The 21,994-nt window shown below is 37.6% G+C and overlaps 1 protein-coding gene across 1 annotated transcript; it reads left to right on the top strand.

Moving 5' to 3' along the window:
- Positions 1-1,052: 1,052 nt before the first annotated feature.
- IL17RB (interleukin 17 receptor B) lies at positions 1,053-21,949 on the top strand (the record flags this gene model as incomplete). Its single annotated transcript, XM_083353348.1, has 11 exons — positions 1,053-1,124; positions 5,204-5,228; positions 6,661-6,786; positions 8,292-8,401; positions 10,164-10,290; positions 10,617-10,664; positions 13,254-13,408; positions 13,676-13,744; positions 14,850-14,934; positions 19,203-19,292; positions 21,307-21,949. 11 exons carry the CDS (start codon positions 1,053-1,055, stop codon positions 21,882-21,884), a joined length of 1,485 nt encoding a protein of 494 aa, XP_083209474.1. The 3' UTR covers positions 21,885-21,949.
- Positions 21,950-21,994: the final 45 nt, after the last annotated feature.

Raw genomic sequence — 21,994 nt, 5'->3', positions numbered from 1 at the left:
CCTAGTCTACAGCCCAAACAATAGAGATGCATATAAGCACACACATATTTAGTGTATTGGCTGTGCACCGGGGATACTGTAGCAAAAACTCAGTGTCAAGAATATCTGTGTCTGTATGATACCACCCAGCATATCATAATAAAAAAGATACTACTGATTAAAAATTGTGAAAGAATGGTATAAAAGAATATTGTTGATAATAACAATACAGCAATAAAGGAAAAATACAGTAAGCACTATTGGCAGCTACCTTTTTTCGTCTGAGCTCTGCTCCCTCACCCTAAATTTCTGCCTTCCAGCCAGAGACTAAATCAGGGGTAGGCAACCTTGGCTCTTTGATGACTCATGGACTTCAACTCCCAGAATTCCTGAGCCAGCATGGCTGGCTCAGGAATTCTGGGAGTTGAAGTCCATGAGTCATCAAAGAGCCAAGGTTGCCTACCCCTGGACTAAATAATAAGGTCAATGTATGCTAATAATTTTGACCGTGTTATTTAAGTTACCCCAGGACTCCCTTCACACCCTCCGAAAATTAAGAAGGCCGAGGTTAAAGAAATTACCAAAGAGGTGCTGCTTTACCCAGCATCCGAGGCGCCACTCATTCTTTAGCCTGGGGAGCCTGTGGGAAGCCTGTAAACTCTGGCACGGTGTTTCCCAACCTTGGCAGACAAACGAGTGGACTTCAGCTCCTAGAATTCTCCAGGCAGCATTCCGAGACTTGAAGCCCACACACGAGACCTGAAGTCCACACATCTCCACAGCCAAGAATCGCCTAGCGTGGGAGTCTTGCACGTTCCGGATTCTCGGTTTCGAAAGGCAGCGCGCGACCGGAATTCTTATCTCTTTTGTCTTATAACCCAATTTGGCGGGGCTCCCTCTGAGCAGCGAGCTCCTGGCGGAGCTACGGTGTAGGTTGCGGTGAGGCGCGGGGCGGAGGAAAGGTATAAATGTGGCTGAGAGGGAGGTTAGGAGGCTTGGCTGAGTCTTCCTCAAAGAGGCTAAGCGAGAAGAGCGAGCAGGCTAGGAGGCAGCTCCTGGAAAAGCCGGCCTGGATGAATGCTGCGGCGTGGTTGCTGCTGGGCTGCGTGCTGAGCGGGAAGAGCTTCCAGGCAGAAGCCCAGTTGGTAAGCGATGCCCAAAGTGCCTGGCGCCTTTTCTTCCCTGCGTTGGCTTCGGGAGGCTTTGAAGAAAGTTCAGGCGCTTGAACGTCTGCCTGGAAAGGTAGCTTTTAAACGGCCCGCGCTTCCTCTGTTTTGGAGATATTTGGTTGCCACTCAGGGCTTTGGGAGAAAGCCCTTGTGGTGGAAGGAGAGGGTGGTTCCACAAAGTATGGCTTCTCCAATTTGTGTCGGTTGAGATATCAGCAACAATTCTACTATCATAGCATGCTTAGGGAAACTACTTTAGCCACAGCCTGGTGCGAATAAACTTTTGAAAGACTTAATTCTGAAATTAGGAACTGTTTTTGAGTAGAAGTGATCAGAGATTGGGGATGAGATGCTTTCTCAATGGATTTGTGAAAAAGCAAATAATTTCTGGGTTCAAATACAAATGGTACAAAAAAAATTAAAGCTCAACATTGAGCTGAAAACAATATTCTTGCTGGAATTAAAGGTCAGCAATTAAAAAACAATTGTTGTTAGTTGCAAAGTCATGTCCGACCCATCGCGACCCCATGGACAACGTTCCTCCAAGCCTTCCTGTCCTCTACCATCTTTTTGGAGTCCATTTACGCTCACACCTACTGCTTCAGTGACTCCATCCAGCCACCTCATTCTCTGTCGTCCCCTTCTTCTCTTGCCCTCAACCTTTCCCAGCATTAGGCTCTTCTCCAGTGAGTCCTTCCTTCTCATTAGGTGGCCAAAGTATTTGAGTTTTAGCTTCAGGATCTGGCCTTCTAAAGAGCAGGCAGGGTTGATCTCCTCTAGGACTGACCGGTTTGATCGCCTTGCAGTCCAAGGGACTCGCAGGAGTCTTCTCCAGCACCATAGCTCAAAGGCCTCAATTCTTTGGCGCTCAGCCTTTCTTATGGTCCAACTTTCACAGCCATACATTGCAACTGGGAAGACCATAGCCTTGACTATACTCACTTTTGTTGGCAGGGTGATGTCTCTGCTTTTTAGTGTGCTGTCTAGATTTGCCATGGCTTTCCTCCCCAGGAGAAAGCGTCTTTTAATTTCTTGGCTGCAGTCCCCGTCTGCGGTGATCTTGGAGCCCAGGAAAATAAAATCTGTCACTACCTCCATTTCTTCCCCATCTATTTGCCAGGAACTGAGAGGGCCGGATGCCATGATCTTGGTTTTCTTAATGTTAAGTTTCAACCCAGGTTTTGCATTCTCCTTCTTTACTCGCAACAAGAGGCTCTTTAGTTCTTCTTCACTTTCTGCCATTAGAGTGGTATCATCTGCATATCTTAGGTTGTTGATATTTCTCCCGACAATCTTAATTCCAACTTTTGATTAATCTAGCCCTGCCTTTCTCGTGATGTGCTCTGCATATAAGTTAAACAGGCAGGGTGACAGTATACAGCCTTGCCGGACTCCTTTCCGAATTTTGAACCAATCAGTGGTTCCATGTCCAGTTCTCACTGTTGCTTCTTGACCCACATATAGGTTTCTCAAGAGACAAATAAGATGGTCTGGTACTCCCATCTCTTTAAGAACTTGCCACTGTTTATGATCCACACAATCAAAGGCTTTAGCATAGTCAATGAAGCAGAAGTAGATGTTTTTCTGGAACTCCCTAGCTTTCTCCATGTTCCAGCGTATGTTGGCAATTTGATTTCTAGTTCCTCTGCCTTTTCGAAATCCTGCCTGTACTTCTGGTAGTTCTCAATCCACAAACTGCTGGAGTCTAGCTTGTAGGATTTTAAGCATAACTTTACTAGCATGAGAAATGAGTGCAATGGTGCGATCATTTCAACATTCTTTGGCACTGCCTTTCTTTGGAATTGGAATGTAAATTGATCTTTTCCAATCCTGTGGCCACTGTTGAGTTTTCCAAATTTGCTGGCAAATTGAATGTAGCACTTTTACTGCATTATCTTTTAAGATTTTGAATAGCTCAGCTGGAATACTGTCACCTCCACTAGCTTTGTTGTTACTCAGCTTTCCTAAGGCCCACTTCACTTCACATTCTAGGATGTCTGGCTCTAGGTCAGTGACCACCTCAGGGATGTTAAGTTCGTTCTTATATACTACTTCTGTGTAATTTTTCCACCTCTTCTTAATCTCTTCTGCCTCTGTTAGGTCCCTGCCATTTTGGTCCTTTATCATGCCCATTTTTGCATGAAACGTTCCCTTCATCTCTTCAATTTTCTTGAAGAGATCTCTGGTCCTCCCTATTCTATTGTTTTCTTCTATTTCTTTGCAATGTTCATTTAAGAAGGTATTCTTATCTCTTCTAGCTATTCTCTGGAATTCTGCATTCAGTTGGGTGTATCTTTCTTTTTCTCCCTTGCCTTTCACTTCCCTCCTTTCCTCAGCTATTTGCAAAGCTTCCTCAGACAGCCATTTTGCTTTCTTGCATTTCTTTTTCTTTGGGATGGTTTTGGTTGCTACCTGTTGTACAATGTTGCGAACCTCCATCCATAGTTCTTCAGGCACTGTATGAAGAACTATGGATGGTCTTGTTTTTACTGACTGTATAGAGCTTCTCCATCTTTGGGTGCAGAGCACATAGTCAATCTGATTTCTGTGTTGACCGTCTGGTGATGTCCATGTGTAGAGCCGTCTCTTGGCTTGTTGGAAAAGAGTGTTTGCTATGACCATCGTATTCTCTTGACAAAATTCTATCAGCCTCTTGCCCTGCTTCATTTTGTACTCCAAGGCCAAACTTGCCTGTTATTCCGATTATCTTTTGGCTTCCTACATTAGCATTCCAATCCCCCATGATGATAAGGACATCATTTTTTGGTGTTAGTTCTATAAGGTGCTGTAGGGCTTTATAGAACCGGTCAATTTCATCCTCTTCAGCAGCAGTGGTTGGGGCATAGACTTGGACTACTGTGATATTGAATGGTTTGCCTTGGATTCAAACTGAGATCATTCTGTCATTTGGGGGATTGTATCCCAGTATTGCTTTTCCTACTCTTTTATTGACTATGAAGGCTACTCCATTTCTTCTGAGGGATTCTTGCCCGCAGTAGTTTACCTGATGGTCATCTGAATTAAATTCACCCATTCCTGTCCATTTTAGTTCACTGATTCCTAAGATGTCAATGTTCAGTCTTGTCATCTCTTGTTTGACCACGTCCAGCTTTCCTTGATTCATGGATCTTACATTCCAGGTTCCTATGGAGAAAAAAATCTTTACAGCATCGGACTTTCCTTTCACCACCAGACACATCCACAGCTGAGCGTCCTTTCGGCTTTGGCCCAGTCGCTTCATTCTTTCTGGCGCTAATAGTACTAGCCCTCTGCTCTTCCCCAGTAGCATATTGGACGCCTTCCGACCTGAGGGGCTCATCTTCCAGCGTCATATTGTTTTGCCTTTTGGTACTGTCCATGGGGTTTTCATGGCAAAAATACTGGAGTGGGTTGCCATTTCCTTCTCCAGTGGATCACATTTTGTTAGAACTCTCTACTATGACCTGTCCGTCTTGGGTGGCCCTGCACGGCATATCTCATAGCTTCATTGAATTACGCAAGTCCCTTTGCCACGACAGAGCAGTAATCCATGAAGGGGTAAAAACAAAAAATAGAAAATTATTTTTATATATGATTATGGCTCCAAGACTATTATATATCTTCCATTATCACTGGCATGCTGTTATCTGCATTCCAGAAAGTTATGGGTTTAATGAATATTTTAAAAATATTTTAGTTTTTTTTTTAAATGCCATATCCATAGCTAACTGTAGATTAACTTCTTAACCCATTAGTTTGAGACCATACTTGGCTGACTGGTTAACATCCATTTTGCCAGTAGTTCTTTTTTTAGGATTGAAAAATGATGAAGGTGAAAGAGGAATGAATCCAATTACCCAACAATGAACACCTTAGAGGAGAGGTGGAATATAAACACAATAATGTCAGCATTTCCAAATCTTTTTACTACTCTAAAGCTGGCTCATTCATTCATTAATTCATTGATTTCTATAGCTGCCCATCACAATCAATGATTCTGGTCAGCTTACAATTTTTCTAGAAAGTAACTATAACATTTCCTTTTCTTTTAACCCTGGTTTTCTTTTTCGTTACAGCCTATCAAATGCTATAAAGAAGATGGTATGTATAAATAAAATGTGGTTTTAAGGGTTAAAAATGGTTAAAATTCTGTTGCAAGTATTGTACATTCATGCACCCCATTGCCATTGTAGGAGGTTTAAGATACAATCAATATATGAAGTCTTTGTGACCTTTTTAATCAATGTGCATCTAAATAAGTATACTCATTATATGCCTGCTTGACTTTTGCCCTTCCTTGACTGATTAGGCCAGATGAAGACCACAGAGGCCACAGATGCATCACAGAAAGAGGAAAGAACTGAAGTCTCCAGTCTTAAGTCTGTTGTAAAGCCTCTTGTGTGAAGAACCCTCCTTTAGATTCCACTGAGTTGAATAATATTTGACCAGTTTGTCATTCCTGAAGATAATGGTTAACCTTCTTCTTTCCAATGCTTTTGCATAAAGCAAACTAAATCAGTAATACTTAAAGAATGCAATGCTGTTGGTTAGTCTGTAAATAAATACTAGTGACTTTCTCAAGGGAGGTATAATGAGTAGACATGAGAAATATGACATTCTTTGTAACATTATACTGTGATGGTATTTCTATTAATATTTCCAATTGTGAATAAGTAGCAGAAAAAGTGAATGAAGAAAACACAAGGGATTGGAAAGGAAGGGTGAAGTAATAGCATGGCTTATACTTCCTGAAAGGTATTGTTGAAATGCAGCAGATATATAAAATGATGCATAGGAAGGATGGGTTTGGATTTTGCATGAACCTTATATGTATTCCAGGACTCCAAGATCGCACTTCCAACATTTGATGGAAAAACAATTAAATTTCAGTGTAAATATTTTGCACTTTGAAAAAATTAATGTCATCCCATTCCTGTTCATTTTCTGAATGTATATATTTCTGATGACAGTTTTAGCCATCATAAGAACTTAAGACAGAGAGTACAATAAGCAAATGATTTTGGGAATCGCATTTCAAATTGTTTAGCATGTGGAATTTTAATGATGACAGCAGGCTATGTTTCTGCAGGCTAAATTAGTACACATGCATTTTTGTGTGATTTTGATTCTTCTCACATTTTCTCCTTCAAGAATGGTATGAAGTAAAATGGCTGCCAAAGTCTATCAAGAGATCTTTAATTCTAAATTTCTCACTTGGAGGAAGGTGTAGGATAGTCAAAAAAAGAGTCACACTGCAGCTGGACTCTTACTGGCAAGCTCTCCAATCTGGCTCCTATAGATTCTGTGGCTATTGGCATTTCTGTACCCTTTCTAGAAGGGTGGCCGAGGCAGCAGGAATTCCAGATGACGTGCCCACCAGTGTGGATTTTTCTGGGGATGAATGGTAGTGTTCAGAGAAGGAGGAGTACAAAGCATCCAAAGCTTCAAGGCCTTGCAGGCTAGTTGAGCTAGCCTAATAAGCTGGAGGTTTTCGCTGCAAATGTATTAACTCCTCACTTTCATTCTTTGCAAGGGCCTCATCCTGAGTTGGAACAAGAACATACATTCACACCATCAGATCTTTTTAATATCAGCATCAAGATTGTTGAAATACAAGGAATATGCAAATTTAATATAAGTTGGATCCTTAATGAAGACGGTAAATTTCATTTTTAAATAATAGGCCCATAAATATTTTGTATTAAATATAACAAATACTTTGATATATAATGAATACTGCAGTGATCTCTTATAATGTGCCCTTCCTGCTCTGATTTTAAAGGAGAAATAAACAGTGTTGTGATTTTTTGGTGCCTGAAAGCTGTGGGCTTTGTATGGAGGACAACAGGCCTTAGCTAAACCCTGGTGAAACTAAGTAGCTCTGGCATTTTGGGCCTTCTGGATCTAGGTCTTTACCATCTTTGGTAGTGGATAAAGTGGCACCACCCTATACAGACCTGGTGGACAATCTGGAGGTCCTTCTAAATTCACAATTCCTGTTCGAGGATTAGGTGGCAGTTATGGTTGTGAGAACCTTTGTACAACTTCATTTTGTGTGCTAGTTGCACGCTTTCCTGGATCATGACACTGCTCACCGTTATACCCTAGTCACTTCCAGAGTGGATTGCTTTAACATGCTCTGCATGTGGCTGTCCTTTGAAGAGCATTTGGAAGTTTCAGATGATGAAAGTGTGGCTGTACTCACAGTTATGTGTGCCCCTAGGATGGCACACATTATACATTTGCTCCATGAGCAGCAATTGTTTCTTGTCTGCTTCTGGGTACAATTCAAGGTGTTGATTTTAACATATAAAGCTCTACATTGTATGTGATGACGTTTCTCGAGGAACTGCCTTTTCCCAATTATGTCTATTTATCCCTTCAGTCCAGCAAGAGGTGTATGCTGTGGGTCCTGCCTGCTAAGGAATTCTATCTGGTGGGACCCAGAAGATGTGCCTTCTCTGCTGCAGCTTTGCCCTCTAGAACAGAGGTCCCCAACCTTTTGGGCACCACGTACCGGTTCTGTGGAGAGAGGTTTTTCCATGGACCGGAGGGGGTGTGGTTTTGAGTGCTGCCTGTATACCACAGATGGGGCTTTGCTTGTTTGTACAGACTGGTTGCTGACATGCCGCAGCCCGGTACTGGTCCACAGACCGGGGGTTGGGGACCTCTGCTCTAGAACATCACTCCCCTGAGGTGAGGTTGGCCCCATCCCTTGTAGCCTTCCAGAAAGCCCTTAAAGTGTGTTTTCCCAAAAACCTTGGGGTACCCATGAGAAGCCTGCAAGGTGGTTATATGAAGTTATATGATTGTCTCGCACAGTCTTGGCTTTTTCATGTTTTTAACATGAAAATTGGGGGTGGGAGGATTAAGTTTTCCTTTGCTATTATTCCTTTCTGTTTTCTGAGTCCTGTCTGATCTGGATATGCAAAACACTTTGTTTACTTCTAAAATCCAGCAGTAAGAGAACAAATATATATTTCAGTATTGGATACCATTAAGATAGTTACACAGGATAGGATGCAGAGTTAACTCAAGGTAGTAAAGTAAACACAAATCTGCCATTGTGTGTCTTTGGGAGACCTGTAGTAGTTGGAATGGCACTGTTACTGATAACATCTTGAAAACAAACTAGAATTCTTTGACAAAACAATTTTCTTGCAGCCAGTATAAAATACTTGAAGGCAACCAAGATATGTGAATCCCGTGAAGGCTGTATTCGATGTGATTATCTAGAAGCATTTCAAAGTCAAACCATGTCTGAGCATCAAAAAGTAAGAAAATTAATTAAAAGTTGTGGTTTGTTGCTATTATATTGTGCTGATAGAATATGATCTTACTCAGTTTAGTGACCTAATGCAACAGTAAATTATTTCTTTTAAGACAATATGGTGAGTTAGATTAGAAACTGTTTCTGTACAATAGAACAAAAATAGTGTAGCTTAACTTCTGAACTGAAATGACAAAAACCTGGTTTTTATGTAAAATAAACTTCAGTGCTCCAAATGTGCTCAAAGCTTCTGCTCTGTAATTTTTTTTTTGTAACTAGCTCTGGTTGGTGGGTATTAAAATATCATAAAAATGGAAAGTCGACAGCTATTGAATTTCCATTTTGTTTGAATAAAAACACAATTATTCTGAACTTTTTGGTACATTAAAATTCTACCAAATCCTATGTTGGACAGTAAACAGTAATGACCAGTAAATAAATAGTAACCCAAGATAATTTTTTAGGCAACTCAGAAATCAAAATATTATATTGTATCTATGTGCTTATTTAATGCTCACTCAAGTTAAAGGTTGAATGTTTACATATTTAGTTTACAGCATGTCAGATTACAAAAGCAACAGAAGAAAAAAAATCAAAATTATAAAGAACAATAGTACTAACAAATTAACCCTCCCCAAGATGTATGCCAATTAAGGTTAGGGTTGAAGGTCCAATGAAATGAAACTGTCTTTAAAATTTATATAACATCCATGATAGAAGTAGCTTTATGGACCTCTAGAGTGGAGAATTCTAAAGTGTGGAGTTTGCCACCCAAAAGGCTTGTCACCTTGTCCATGTCCTCCTCTTTTCAGATGGAGGTAACACATTATTATGGTTGATGGCACAGTCAGCCAGATGTTTAGACTGGATTTGACATTTTTATCCACCTATTGAGTCTTTCTAAAGGACCTGCTATAGGCAGATTTTGTTGTTTGATGGTATTAATGATGATTATTATTATTGCATTTTCACGAAACATTTTTGAAAAGGGAAGAAGGGGGGAAAGGTAAAATAAGACAAAAAAGAAAAACAACCCAGAAATAAATAGAGAATTTACGAGCATGATAAAACACTTGTTAGATAAGAATGTTCAATATTTTATGTTTCCCATAAATGAAATAACATAATATCTTATACTGATTTTAAAAACTGCAGGTTGTTGTTAAAATCTGATTAATATATAAATATCAATAATAATCAGTGCACAATAAACCCCAAAGAATTATACTATAATAATTTATATCTAAACACTGAAGGGTAAATTCTTATTTGAGAGATTGTTAAAAATTAGAATACTATGGCTTTATTTTAAGAGAAATCCAAATTTTGGATGTGGTTCAAGCTGGGTCAGGTATGGATTTATAATTGAAAAATGACTTTCCATTTGAATTCTATTTCAGATTTATGATGGGGATACTTTTAACAAGCCTTCCCAAGATGTTTTGATCAAATAGTAGATTTAATTTTGGCAAGGTAGAATTAGACCAACAAGCTGCATCATGTATGATTTATGGAAGCAACTGATTCCTATTTTTTCTATCCTTGGTCAATAATTCTGCACTTAGAAAATCCCATTAAACATTTTTGGGTGATATTGTCATCTTAGTATTTCATTAATGTACCAGATCCAATCAGTAGTGGAAAATGGAGTTAGTGAGGAGTATGCTTCTGGTTTGCTTACATTTCTGAAAGAATATGGTTCAGAAAAAGGAAGTGGTTTAGTTCCTATCCTGAATTATATAACTTTCAAATACATTTAATTACAGTGGCAATTCAACTTTGTTGGATTCTCTGTAGAAGAAAATACTAATTACTTCATTGATGCTTACAACCTTCCACCAGCAAATATAGATCAAGATCATTCAAAAACACAGATGAATCTAATTTCTCCAGGTAAGTGATTAAATAGTGTTGATTTGTAAATTTTCATCTTTAAATAGCTTCTGTAATTTTAAGATGATATGTATATATAAATATATAAAAGTGTTACACGCATACTTAAAAGTAATGGGTCCAGCCGAGCTTTGTTTGATAAATAGAAAAAGCATGATATCTAATCTATTGATTTAAAATGTGTTCATTTTCTCTTCAGTGGCTTATGCTTTCATGCAGTTTTCCTAATCTTTATTTTAAAAGCTTTTTCTCATACCTGGAATCAGTTGATTCAGATATTATAAATGTTCATAATTTCTAATGCACAAACTCTTATTTAAATTCAGATTGTGAAGATAATAGCTTGAAATATTGCCAAAAGTGTATAGAAAAAGGTAAGCAGTTGTTTTCATTAATTCATTACACTAGGGGTCATTAAAATTTATTATTAAACTTATTTCAAGATATTAAATGCAATGGTGACCATAAACTATAACTCATAAATAAAATGCCAGGGAATCCAGTAGCACCAAAAGGATGAAGATGCTACAATAGCTATTTTTAGTTAACTTCAAAAGAACATTTGGTTATGTTACTTTTCCTGCCTATTTTAGTTAACAGCCCTTTATGCATTTTTGCATTTATGTAAGAATAGCTTTGTAACCTGTTAGAACTGGAATCTAGCCAAGGAAATGGTGCATCCCACTGGGATATGGTCATGCGTTTTCAATTCAGTTCTTTTCTGACCGATGTAGCGTTAGCATACAAAATTGTCTCCTTGTAAGATTTCAACTAAAAGTTACTTTTTTAAAACAAAAAACCCTCTTTTTTTCTCCCACTTGCTGCTGTGCAGATAGTTACCAATACACAGTCTCTGGTTAATGCTGGTTGAGGAATGTGTTTGTTTATCTATTTAACATTTTTATAGTATGCCCAGCTGAAAAGACTCTGAGAAGGTTACAAAAGGAAATCTGGGGCTGTCATCATAATACATGTGACAGGCACCAGGTTGGGTTTTTCTCTATTCACATTTGCCTTCTCTTAAATACCCTGTTTTCCCGAAAGTAAGATCTGCCCCAAAAATAAGCCCTAGCTTGATTTTTTGGGGGTGGGCCTAATATAAGCCCTACCCCAAAAATAAGCCCTAGTTTTGGGGTGAGGCACACACCTAAAAATCAAGCTAGGGTGGGGGTGTGGAGCTGCCTCATGTGCCCCGCAGCCACTTACCTTGCAGCCAGACCTTTCCTTGCCGGCCCACTTCTTCTGTGGTGTTCCCAATCTTGCACTTCACAGTCAGAGGCCTTTCTGGAAGGCCACTGCAGCTGAGAACCAAGTTATGGATTTAATCGGTTCTACAAGGCCTTTGCAGCTGAGAACTGAGCCATGGATTGAATCCATAGCTCGGTTCTTAACTGCGGTGCCTTTCCGGAAAGGCCTTTGACTGTGAAATGCAGGTCAGACCTCCTTTCTCTGCTGCAGAATGAAGCTGCTCCTTTGGCTGCAGAAGAAGTGGGCCAGTTGGGTGGAGCTGTTGGTGCCGGAGGTGAGTGGAAAAGTCACCCCCCTCTAAAAATAAGACCTGGTGCCTCTTTTGGAGGGGAAAAAAAAAGACCTGATCTTATTTTCAGGGAAACACAAGTAAGAGATCCTGGTTGTCTTACATTAGTTGTGATTAATTTCTTTTCTTTTCTTTTTTTAAAGCTTTTTATTAGTTCTTTTTTCCTTACATACATATGTTAATTTTTCAACCAGCGTGCAGTCTGTTTTTTTTTTGGGGGGGTGGTTAATCCCATTTATATCCCACCCTTCTCCGAAGACTCAGGGCGGCTTACAATTTAAGCACAATCCAATGTGCTTAGCAATAGCCTTCATTCTATGTATATGCCTGCTTATTAGGGCTTTCGCACCCACCCCCCAAGCGGCATTATTACAAAGTCAGCTTAATTGCCCCCAACAATCTGGGTCCTCATTTTACCTACCTCGGAAGGATGGAAGGCTGAGTCAACCTTGAGCCTGGTGGGACTCGAACCTGCACTAATTGCAGGCAGCTGGTGTTACTTAAGGAGGCATTAGCCCACTGCTCCACCAAGGCTGGGTTCAAAATTGCTAATACATAATCAAATCCTACTCTTTGGTTCTTTCCTCTAGCCATTTGTAGAATAACTTCCAGCTTTGGTAGTATTCTGTTTCTTCTTTATCTTTCAGTCTCATAGTTAGTCTGTCCATCTCAGCAAATTCCAATATTTTTTTAATTACTTCTTCCTCTGGTGGTATTCCTTCATTTTTCCAGTATTGCGCGAAAGTTATTCTTGCTGCTATTGTAATATGTAGAACCAAATATAAACTTCGCTTATTAATCTTTTCCGGTATTATACCTAATAGAAAAAATTCAGGATTGAATAGTACATGCTCTCCCAACATTTTTTCTAACCAAGCATGTTTTTTTCCAATAAGCCTTTGCTTTATCACATGTCCACCAGATATGATAATACGTGCCTGAATAATGTTTACATTTCCAACATCTATCTGACATATTTTTAAAGTTGTGATTAATTTCTTATCTTTTGGTGCTAAAAAACAGATTATTCACCAATTGCCCAGTCTAAAAATATCAGATTTATCATTTCATGCAAGAATTGTCACCTAGAAATTACTTGCAAAATGATTCTTCAGATTAAGGAATCACTTGTTTAGTAATCGCGGGATGATTTTGAAACACACAGTAAATACAATAAACAAATAAATACTTCTAAAAATATTATGACAGCAGGAAAATGCTATATTAATCTCTTTAGAAAAAATGTTGGAAAAGAGTTAAGTATTTTTTTTAAATGCCAGTTTTAAAGGACCAGTTGTTTAGGACATTCATTAATTATTTCTATAATTATTTTCATTTTTGTGTCCAGGATCTGCAAAGCAATGTGTGCTTTAAAGTAAAACAAAGAAAACATCAGTCATGTTTTAATTTTTTTTAAATTTCACAGGGAGTTTGTGGGATCCACATATAACAATATGTAACAGGGAATTTGAACTAGAAGTGAATTTTACACCTAGTAACTTTTGTTCCAAATATAAAATCCATCTTTGTGACTCTGATGAATGTGATAATTCAATTCTTCATGTTGTGCCTACTACCAAGGTATACATTTTTTTCTTCTTTAGCTATAAAAATAGGAATGAGTACGATGACTAATTGTCAAATTACATGACTAGGGCTGATAAGAGTTGAACGCAGATGACACCAGGTTGGATAAAGTCAAAATTAATGTAAATATTAGCTTTTGAAAAACATCATGCAATTACAAGCAGAACAGATAAGAAATAAAAAGTGCCATATTTCTTTTTTTTTAAATAAACATTTTGAAAAGTTCTGTAATACATTTATCTGGAATTTTTCTTGGAATAGGGAAACAATATTAGAGTTTCTGAAAAAATAAGAATGAGTGATCAAGAAAGAAACATAATATTTAAAGAGGTAAGATTTTATTTTTGTTTGTAAGGAAAATGTCAAATTAGAAGGACTCTATTACTGTTTCTGATCTGTGGCCCAAACATTGAAACACAAGTTACACCTGATGCTATCTGCCTCATCATTGTGTATGAGGGGTTAGTGATTCAAGTAAGTCATGCCAGTGCTCTCTTGCTGTAAGAGGTCATAGTTTAATGGACATTTTTTGGTGTGTGTGTGTAATCATATTGCAGGAAAAGAAGCTTAATAAATGCTTTTTAAAGATGACCCTAATATATATTTGTAAAAAATGGGAACTGTTTCTAAAAGTGGCTCTGTTCTTGAATGCAATTTGTCATGTTTATTGTGGATTTTTTTACAAGATAATGTGGAAGAATTTAAGCAATTTTAATATTACTTTTTTAGCATAGGGCTCCTGAGCATAGCAAAAGTTTTAAGTATAGCAGTTATTAATTAGCAAGCTTTTAGTATAGCTTCACTTCTGTAGTTAGAGGAAGTTAGGTAATTAGAACTAATGGAAAGTTGGAATTTGGCTTTGAAAAGGTATGACCCAGTATACAGAATCTATTTTAAACTTGTTATAATCAATCACATTTCTTGTTGCTTGATTATACCCTATTTCCTTCTATCAATGTCTTGCACATAAGATGTTACTAAAAGTTACCAGGTGTGCTTCACCTGCTTTGTAAACCCATAAAAACCTGTTTACTGATTCTGAAATACTTTAGTGTCCTGCCTGAGGAGACAAAATGCACCTTCAATTCTTCCAGGGATGCTAAGTTAGAAAAGAAAGAAAACTAACTTATAACTCATAAAAAGGGTGGACCTAAATTTAGTAATTCTATCTTATAAATGTTTTTCCAACAATTTATGCTAATGGCATATATTGTGTATTTAGCCATAATGGATTTAATTTTGATGGCACCTGCCTTTTTTATTTTTAAACTGGAAAAGTGCAGTGTGGATCTGTTTTCTACAATTGTATTCTCACGGCACCATTGTATTCACTGTTTTTAAGGAATTTTCAATGCAAAATTAAGTATAAAAACAATACTGGAGCATTGTATTTAATAATAATTCCAGTGTTATTATTTTGTTTCTCTTCTTTCAGCTAATTCCTTATTTTCCAGGATGTCAGAATGACTGCAAAAGATACTCATATTATCAAACAGTTTGCACCGAAGAACCTATCCCTGGTTAGTTGAGACTTTTAAATGTTTCTCTGTGGATGGAAATATTAAGCTTTATATGCTAAGGTAATTTTTTTAGGGTAAGCTTAAGATTGGCCAGTGAGATTATAAAGCTCATTCAAGCAACTTCAGACTGTCTCTTAAGTTATAGAGTATTTTTTTACAGGATTGTGAGAATAAAAGAACTTGGACATGAGGAAAGGTACTACTTTAGTAGTAGGTGTGAAGCAGTAGGTGTGAGCTTAAATGGACTCCAGAAGATGGTAGAGGACAGGAAGGCCTGGAGGAACGTTGTCCATGGGGTTGCGATGGGTCGGACACGACTTCACAGCTAACAACAACAACTACTACTTTAGTTGCTTTGAGCAATTTTAGGGGAGGAGGAATAAAATAATAATCTTGGTGGATAAGTAATAGAGAATACATAATAACAGAGTTGGAAGGGACCTTGGAGGTCTTCTAGTCCAACCCCCTGCTCAGTCAGGAAAAGTCAATTCACCTTTCTATATGCTCCCCAGAATGGTCTCTAAATTGCTTATTTAGTTATTTTGTTCTGTATCATTCAATTTAAACCACACCATGATAACCTTTATCTTTGACTACTCAGTATTTTATCAGTTTCATGTCAGAAAAAGAAAAAAAAATGAGGAGAGTAGGGTTTATATCAAGAGAAATTTATTTCTAGAACATTGTGAATGAAGAAGATAAATTCAAATAATTACTGTGAAAAAGGGTAATAATATGACAATCACAGAATCACTGGGCTGCTCAATCAGGAAACTTGATACCATTTCAGACAAATGGTTGTCCAATCTCCTCTTTAAAACTTTCAATGTTAGAGCATTCATGGCTTCTGGAGGCAAGTTGTTCCACTGATTAATCATTCTAACTGTCAGGAAATTTCTCCTTAGTTCTAGGTTGGTTTTCTCCTTGAGTAGTTTCCATTTGTTGCTTCTTGTTTGCCTTCAGGTGCTTTGGAGAATAGCTTTACTCCCTCTTTGGCAACTCCTTAGATATTGGAACACTGCTATCATGTCCCCCCTCGTCCTTTTCTTCATTAAACTCAACATACCTTATTCCAGAAATCATTCTTTATATGATTTAGCCTCCAGTCCCCTATCAGTTAGGAGTCCCTGACATATTTGCAAGCAAGACATAAGGTAATAAAGCATTCTCTTGAAATAGGCAGGCAGCCAAGATCCATAGTAATTCATTGACAGCCCCCATATTGCCTGGGTCAGATTTTGACTAGGAGATGGGGAGAGAAGCAAATATTGTGTTGGTGTGTTAACCACGAATAAAAACATCTTCATTCAGATTGTGTGTGTGTTGGGGGGGGTTGTTGCTGAAAATAAAGCAGATAGTTTGTGATTATAAATATAATTGTACATGGTTAATTCAAGCAATTTATGAATTCTCATTTTTTTGCAGAACCAAAAGCTACAGACAGACCAGGTATTGGATAATGTTCTGTTCGATTTCAGCATTAGTATGCAATGCCAATCATTGTATAATATAGTGATAATGAATAACTTTATCCCATGTATTTGCATAAGTGGCCTTCAAAAGAAGTGATAGAAACAGGAAGATTTCAACATATACAGCATGTGAAAAAGTACCAGAAGGAACATATTGAGAAAGGCACATCAGGAAGACAGTTTTTTCAATAAAAGATGATTTCCATGAGACAGTAACATTCTGATAGAAAAATTCCAGGGTTTATTAGAAAAGTGTCAAGGTGGGAATGGTCAAGGTTCAATGGAATAATTGAGTCTTATAGGTCTTGAGTTACAGCCATTCATTTAATGATTTTTCAAAGTTTCAATGGCACTGAAAAAATTGACTTATGAACAGTCTTCGCTCTTATGACCATAGCAGCATCCCTGTGGTCATGTAGTCAAAATTTGGGTAGTTGGAACCAGTACCCAAATATTCACTGTGTTTTCTCGAAAATAACACTGGGTGTAATATTAATTTTTGCTCCAAAAGATGCATTAGGGCTTAGTTAGGGCTTATATTTGGGTAAATACAGTACTAAATGCATCTGTCTGGTCTGACGATCTTAACTGGGGCTTATTTTTGGGGTGGGACTTATATTACAAGTGTCCTGAAAAATCATGCTAGGGATATTTTCTTGTTGAGTCTTATTTTGGGGGAAACATGGTATAACAGTTTCAGGGTCCCAGAGTCACATGATTGGAACTTGCAATTTTTCCATAGGGCTTCCAACAAGCAAAATCTATAAGGAAAGTCAAATTTGTTTAATGACCATGGCAAGAGAGGTCATGAAATGAGATACAACTCATGACTGCATTGCTTATCGACAGATGTTCTGGTCCCAGTTGTGTTTATAAATTGAGGAACACTTCTATTGGAAGTTATAAAAGTTTATGGGAATCATATACTAAGCTACAAGAAAATGACAGCAGGAAAATTCACCTTTTTATATTGCTCCCCAGAATGGTCTCTAAATTGCTTATTTAGTTATTTTGTTTTGCATCATTCAATTTAAACCACACCATGATAACCTTTATCTTTGGCTACTCAGTATTTTATCAGTTTCATGTCAGAAAAAGAGAAAACAAGATGAGAGTGGGGTTTACATCAAGATAAATTTATTTCTAGAACATTATGAATGAGGAAGATAAATTCAAATAATAACTGTGAAAAAGTGTAATAATATGATGATCAGAGAATCACTGGAGCCTTGGGGGTCTTCTAGTCCAACCACTTGCCCAAGATCTTATACTATCTTGGACAACTGCTGTCTAATTTTTTCTTGAAAATCTCCAGCGATGGAGTATTCATAACTCCGGGAAGCATTAATTAATTGTTGTTACTGTCAAGAAATTTCACCTTAGTTCCAGTTGGACCTCTCTTTAATGACCTTCTATCCATTATTTCTTGTCCTGTGCTCAGGTGCTTTGGAGAATAGATCAACCCCCTCTTTTCTATGACAGCCACTATCGTGTCATTCCTAATCCTTCTCTTCGTTAGGCTAAACATACATCATAGGTTTGGCCTCCAGACAGCTTGTCTTCTTTGTGTAATGAGATAAAGAGAATGAAGGATGAATATCTTTTAGAGAGGATGCAGTTACATGTTGGGGTGGAAGAGAGACCTGAAATTCCTTATCTTGATTATGACATAGACAGCAGTTAAAATGGTTTCTTAACTGAACATACTGTATAGCAATTAATGACCAGCTTCTAAGAGATGGGCTAAGATCAGACCATGGAAAGAAATCGCCAAGGGAAAAACTATTGGTCTGCCTTTGTAACGCAGGTTGCAAAACTCTCCTGAGAAGGAAAATTGCTGTTCTGGATGTTACAGACCCCAATAAACATAGAGAAGATTCCCAGGATGAGCCTTACTTATTGGCAAAGTTGTGTGGATGTGTGAGTGCATAGAGTTTCAGTTTGGGAAGTGAGTAATGGGCGCTTAAACCCATATTTGGCTCTATTCATTCTAAAAGCAGTAAGTCTTGGAAATATCATAAAGGTCTTCTTCATAGTCCTCAGTCTGACACGGGCAGGCTTTGGTTGCCAAAGAAAGACATTCTTTGTATATCTCTGAGCATATAATAACCAGATACATTGACTCTGAATATGGAAAATCCATTTAGCCATTAGTTCTACATTGCGGCTGGCTACCATTTAGGTTATTTGTGGGCCTTTTTTCCTTTTATATCTTTTGTGTGAATGATTGTAATGATGGTAGGATGAGCAACATATTTGTGGCCAGAGTCAATATTAACATTATGGGGAGGTTGAGAATTACAACATAGAGGTAGATGTATCAAACAAGAAGGTGGACTCAATTCTTAACAGAAGGTTTTGAGTTGTATTTCTTAATGGCGATAGTCCTATTTTAAGCTTTCGCTATGGTATTTACCTATTTAGCCTCTCAAAATGTCTACCAATTGGCAGGTTTCAGCCATCATGGTTAGAAGGATGTCCAAAGGCTACAAAATAGATTGGGAAGCTTCAAGTTGACAATTCCTAATTTAGACTATGGCCAGAAGACTACTTTGCTAGTCTTTGTGAATGTAGAGACTGAACCACCTACAATCATTTCCATTTTCCACTTCTCCTCATGTAAGATCTAATAATGCCTCACCTCCATCTGTGCCGTATCACCACTTGCATACATAAGAATGCATTTTACAATTCTTTGAGAATTAGAAATGGCAACTGCTCACTTTTTAATTAAGTTAAGTTTAAACTTTTAAAAGAATCTTGCAATCTTACAAATTCGTTTCCTTTCTCATTTAGATATGGGGAAAATATATGCTGGCCTATCCATCACTTTACTTCTGATAGTGTGCATAGTTGCTGCTGTGCTTTATTTCAAGAGTAGACATGGTAAGAGCTTATCTTATTCTATATTTGTCCACAAATGAAGACTTAGAACATTGAAATGTTCTGTGACACGAGGGGGAGTGGGAAAAAAGAAGTGTTCACTCTGAATCCAGATTTTTGCAGGATTTCAAAATATACATGTATTGTGTAACATTTACTGGGAAAATAGCAAGTCATGTGGCATCTCAAACACAAGTATATGCAAATAGTTTTTAGTATGGCACATATCTATGATTGGAAGGTAAGCCAATGAAAAAGAAAGGAGAGAATTTTTAAAAAGATTAGAGCAAACATTAAATGGAAAAGATGCAGTCAAAATTACTCAGAAAGCAGCTGCTGCAGAAAGTGTTAAGATGCGGCACATGATAACAAACTTTATTTTTAATCTGTGAGAAATACTGTACAGTTAAGGCAGTGAATTCTAGTTTAGCTGTTTTTCACAAAGAAATGTTTTAAGTGAAATAATTTGAGGCATGAGATCAATGACTGAATGTCCTAGAGCAGGGGTCCCCAACTCCTGGGCTGTGACCCACTACCAGGCCGCGGTCCATTTGAAACATTGAGCTGCAGGCCGGTGCACACTTAGCACAGCTCAACTTAAACAAGTGGCAGGCCAGTGCACACCTGTGAGTGGTGGGCCGGCATGCACATGCAGCTCAACTTGGGGACCACTGTCCTAGAGAATAGAAATATTCTACCAATTTATCTGTTTTCAATGTCCGGTTGGTGGACTCTAGAATCATTGGGTTTTGTGCATGAAAATGGGAAACATGTAGGATAATTTGGTGGTTAGTTTGTTTCCATTATAAGGTGGTACTGATTAGTCTATTCATAGTAGTGGCTGGAAAATTACATTTATTGAAACAATTTCTTACTAAGCACTGATATTGATACTATTTTGCTAGGACTTCCTTCCTATGAGACAAGATGATAAATTACTGTATATCTCAGATAAGCAAGAAAATTGTAAGGGCAAAATATAAACATTATTCTTTCAAACACAAAGTGCTTTGAATGTACTGTTCATTTAAAAATATCTAATCTAAACATTGAGGTAGATAAGTACAAAATGGCAGAGCTTGGTGATCATGTGCTATTGCAAATTTGGGGATGAAAGTTCTGATGTCTTGGAGGCTGCCTTTGTTGAGAATATATAACAAAAGTATAATGGGCTTAGGCTTCCATGATTGTGATTTCTTTGGGATAGTTGATGTCTGATTGTAATTTTCCTCAATTTATTGCCATACATTCCTAATTACAATGATGGCCAAATGACAAAATTTGTTCTGTGGTGTCATTGCATGTTCCACCCTCTTATGTGTCATGATGTGTCTTATTAGCACTGATACATTTCCTTACTCGTTCCCCTCTTATGCAGAGTCATGGAAACATTGTATATTCAGCCTCAACACTTAATGATAAAAGATCTGAAAATCTGAAATGCAGCCTAAGTTACATTAAATTCCCACTATGATTGTGTGGTTTTTTCAAATAGGGCATTCATAATTTCTCATCTTGTGTACCCTGGGCAGACAGAAAATGCTTTTAAATTAGGCAGTCCCTTCTCTTGTATGCTTATTTTTTGGTAATCCTCAGAAGGATGAGAAGATACAGTAGGTGTCTGAAAACATGGTGTTGCAGAGTTACCTCTCATTCTTCTATATATAGTTCAGCTGATCTATGATAACTGCTCTTCAAGTTACCTTTTAGGTACAATCCAAAGAATTAGCTAACTTGGCTAAATCAATGCTTCTCCTAAGTGATTTGGCCTTATTAACCAAACTTGTGTTATTTTCTTTTTGAAAGATGAATTTATCTGTACCATATTCATTGTAATTCAGCATACTGTTGTTCCATAGGAAGGTTAAACTATGTTTGTAAGCTAAATTTCTATTTTGAAAATATGTGCCACTGTATATTCCCAAGATAACAAATACTGTTTTTTCTGCTTACTTAAATTTCAACTTGCTTGCTCCAAGTTTTATTTTAACAGTGATGCTGTTGTTTTTCAAAACAGGTCCAGCAAGTAATCTGGCTCATTTCCATCCTATAACAGCACAAACACCCATAACAATTCTTATTGTATATTCTCAAGAAGCCTGTTTACTGCATACCGTCCTAAGTTTTGCTGAATTTCTACAGGAATACTGTCAAAGTAATGTTATAATAGACCTGTGGCAAAAACGGAGAATTGCTGAAATAGGACCTGTGCAATGGCTTGCCACTCAGAAAGAAATTGCTGATAAAGTCATTTTTCTTTGCCCAACCCACTCAAGTGCTTCATGTGATTCAACCTGTAATAGCATTATAGAAAACCAGAAGAATTCTGAATGTATGTTCACTCTTGCATTACACTTCTTCTGCAGTGATTGGAAGATGGATTCTTCTCTTTGCAAGTACATGGTTGTTTCTTTCAATGAAACACATCCAGACCCAGTACTCCCAAGTCCATTGAACATCTGCCCAAACTATTTTTTAATGAAAGATATAGACTCTTTTTGTAGAGACCTTTATGTTCTGCAAAATCAGAGGTATAAAGCTGCAAAGGAGAAGTGGAATTGGAAATTTAAGATTAGACCTGGATTGCAGGTATAGTATTAAAACAGAGATTGTTACTCCTTTTCTCTTCTAACTAGAATAGAGAATTAATATTGTAAGTTGGAAATATTCATACATTTTGCATACATAATACTTGTGTACTATTT

Source organism: Vipera ursinii (assembly GCF_947247035.1).
Source record: "Vipera ursinii genome assembly, chromosome: 2".
NCBI classification, from domain to species: Eukaryota; Metazoa; Chordata; class Lepidosauria; order Squamata; family Viperidae; genus Vipera; species Vipera ursinii.
The sequence above is the reverse complement of the archived record's forward strand: the minus strand, read 5'-3'. Positions and strand labels throughout refer to the sequence as shown.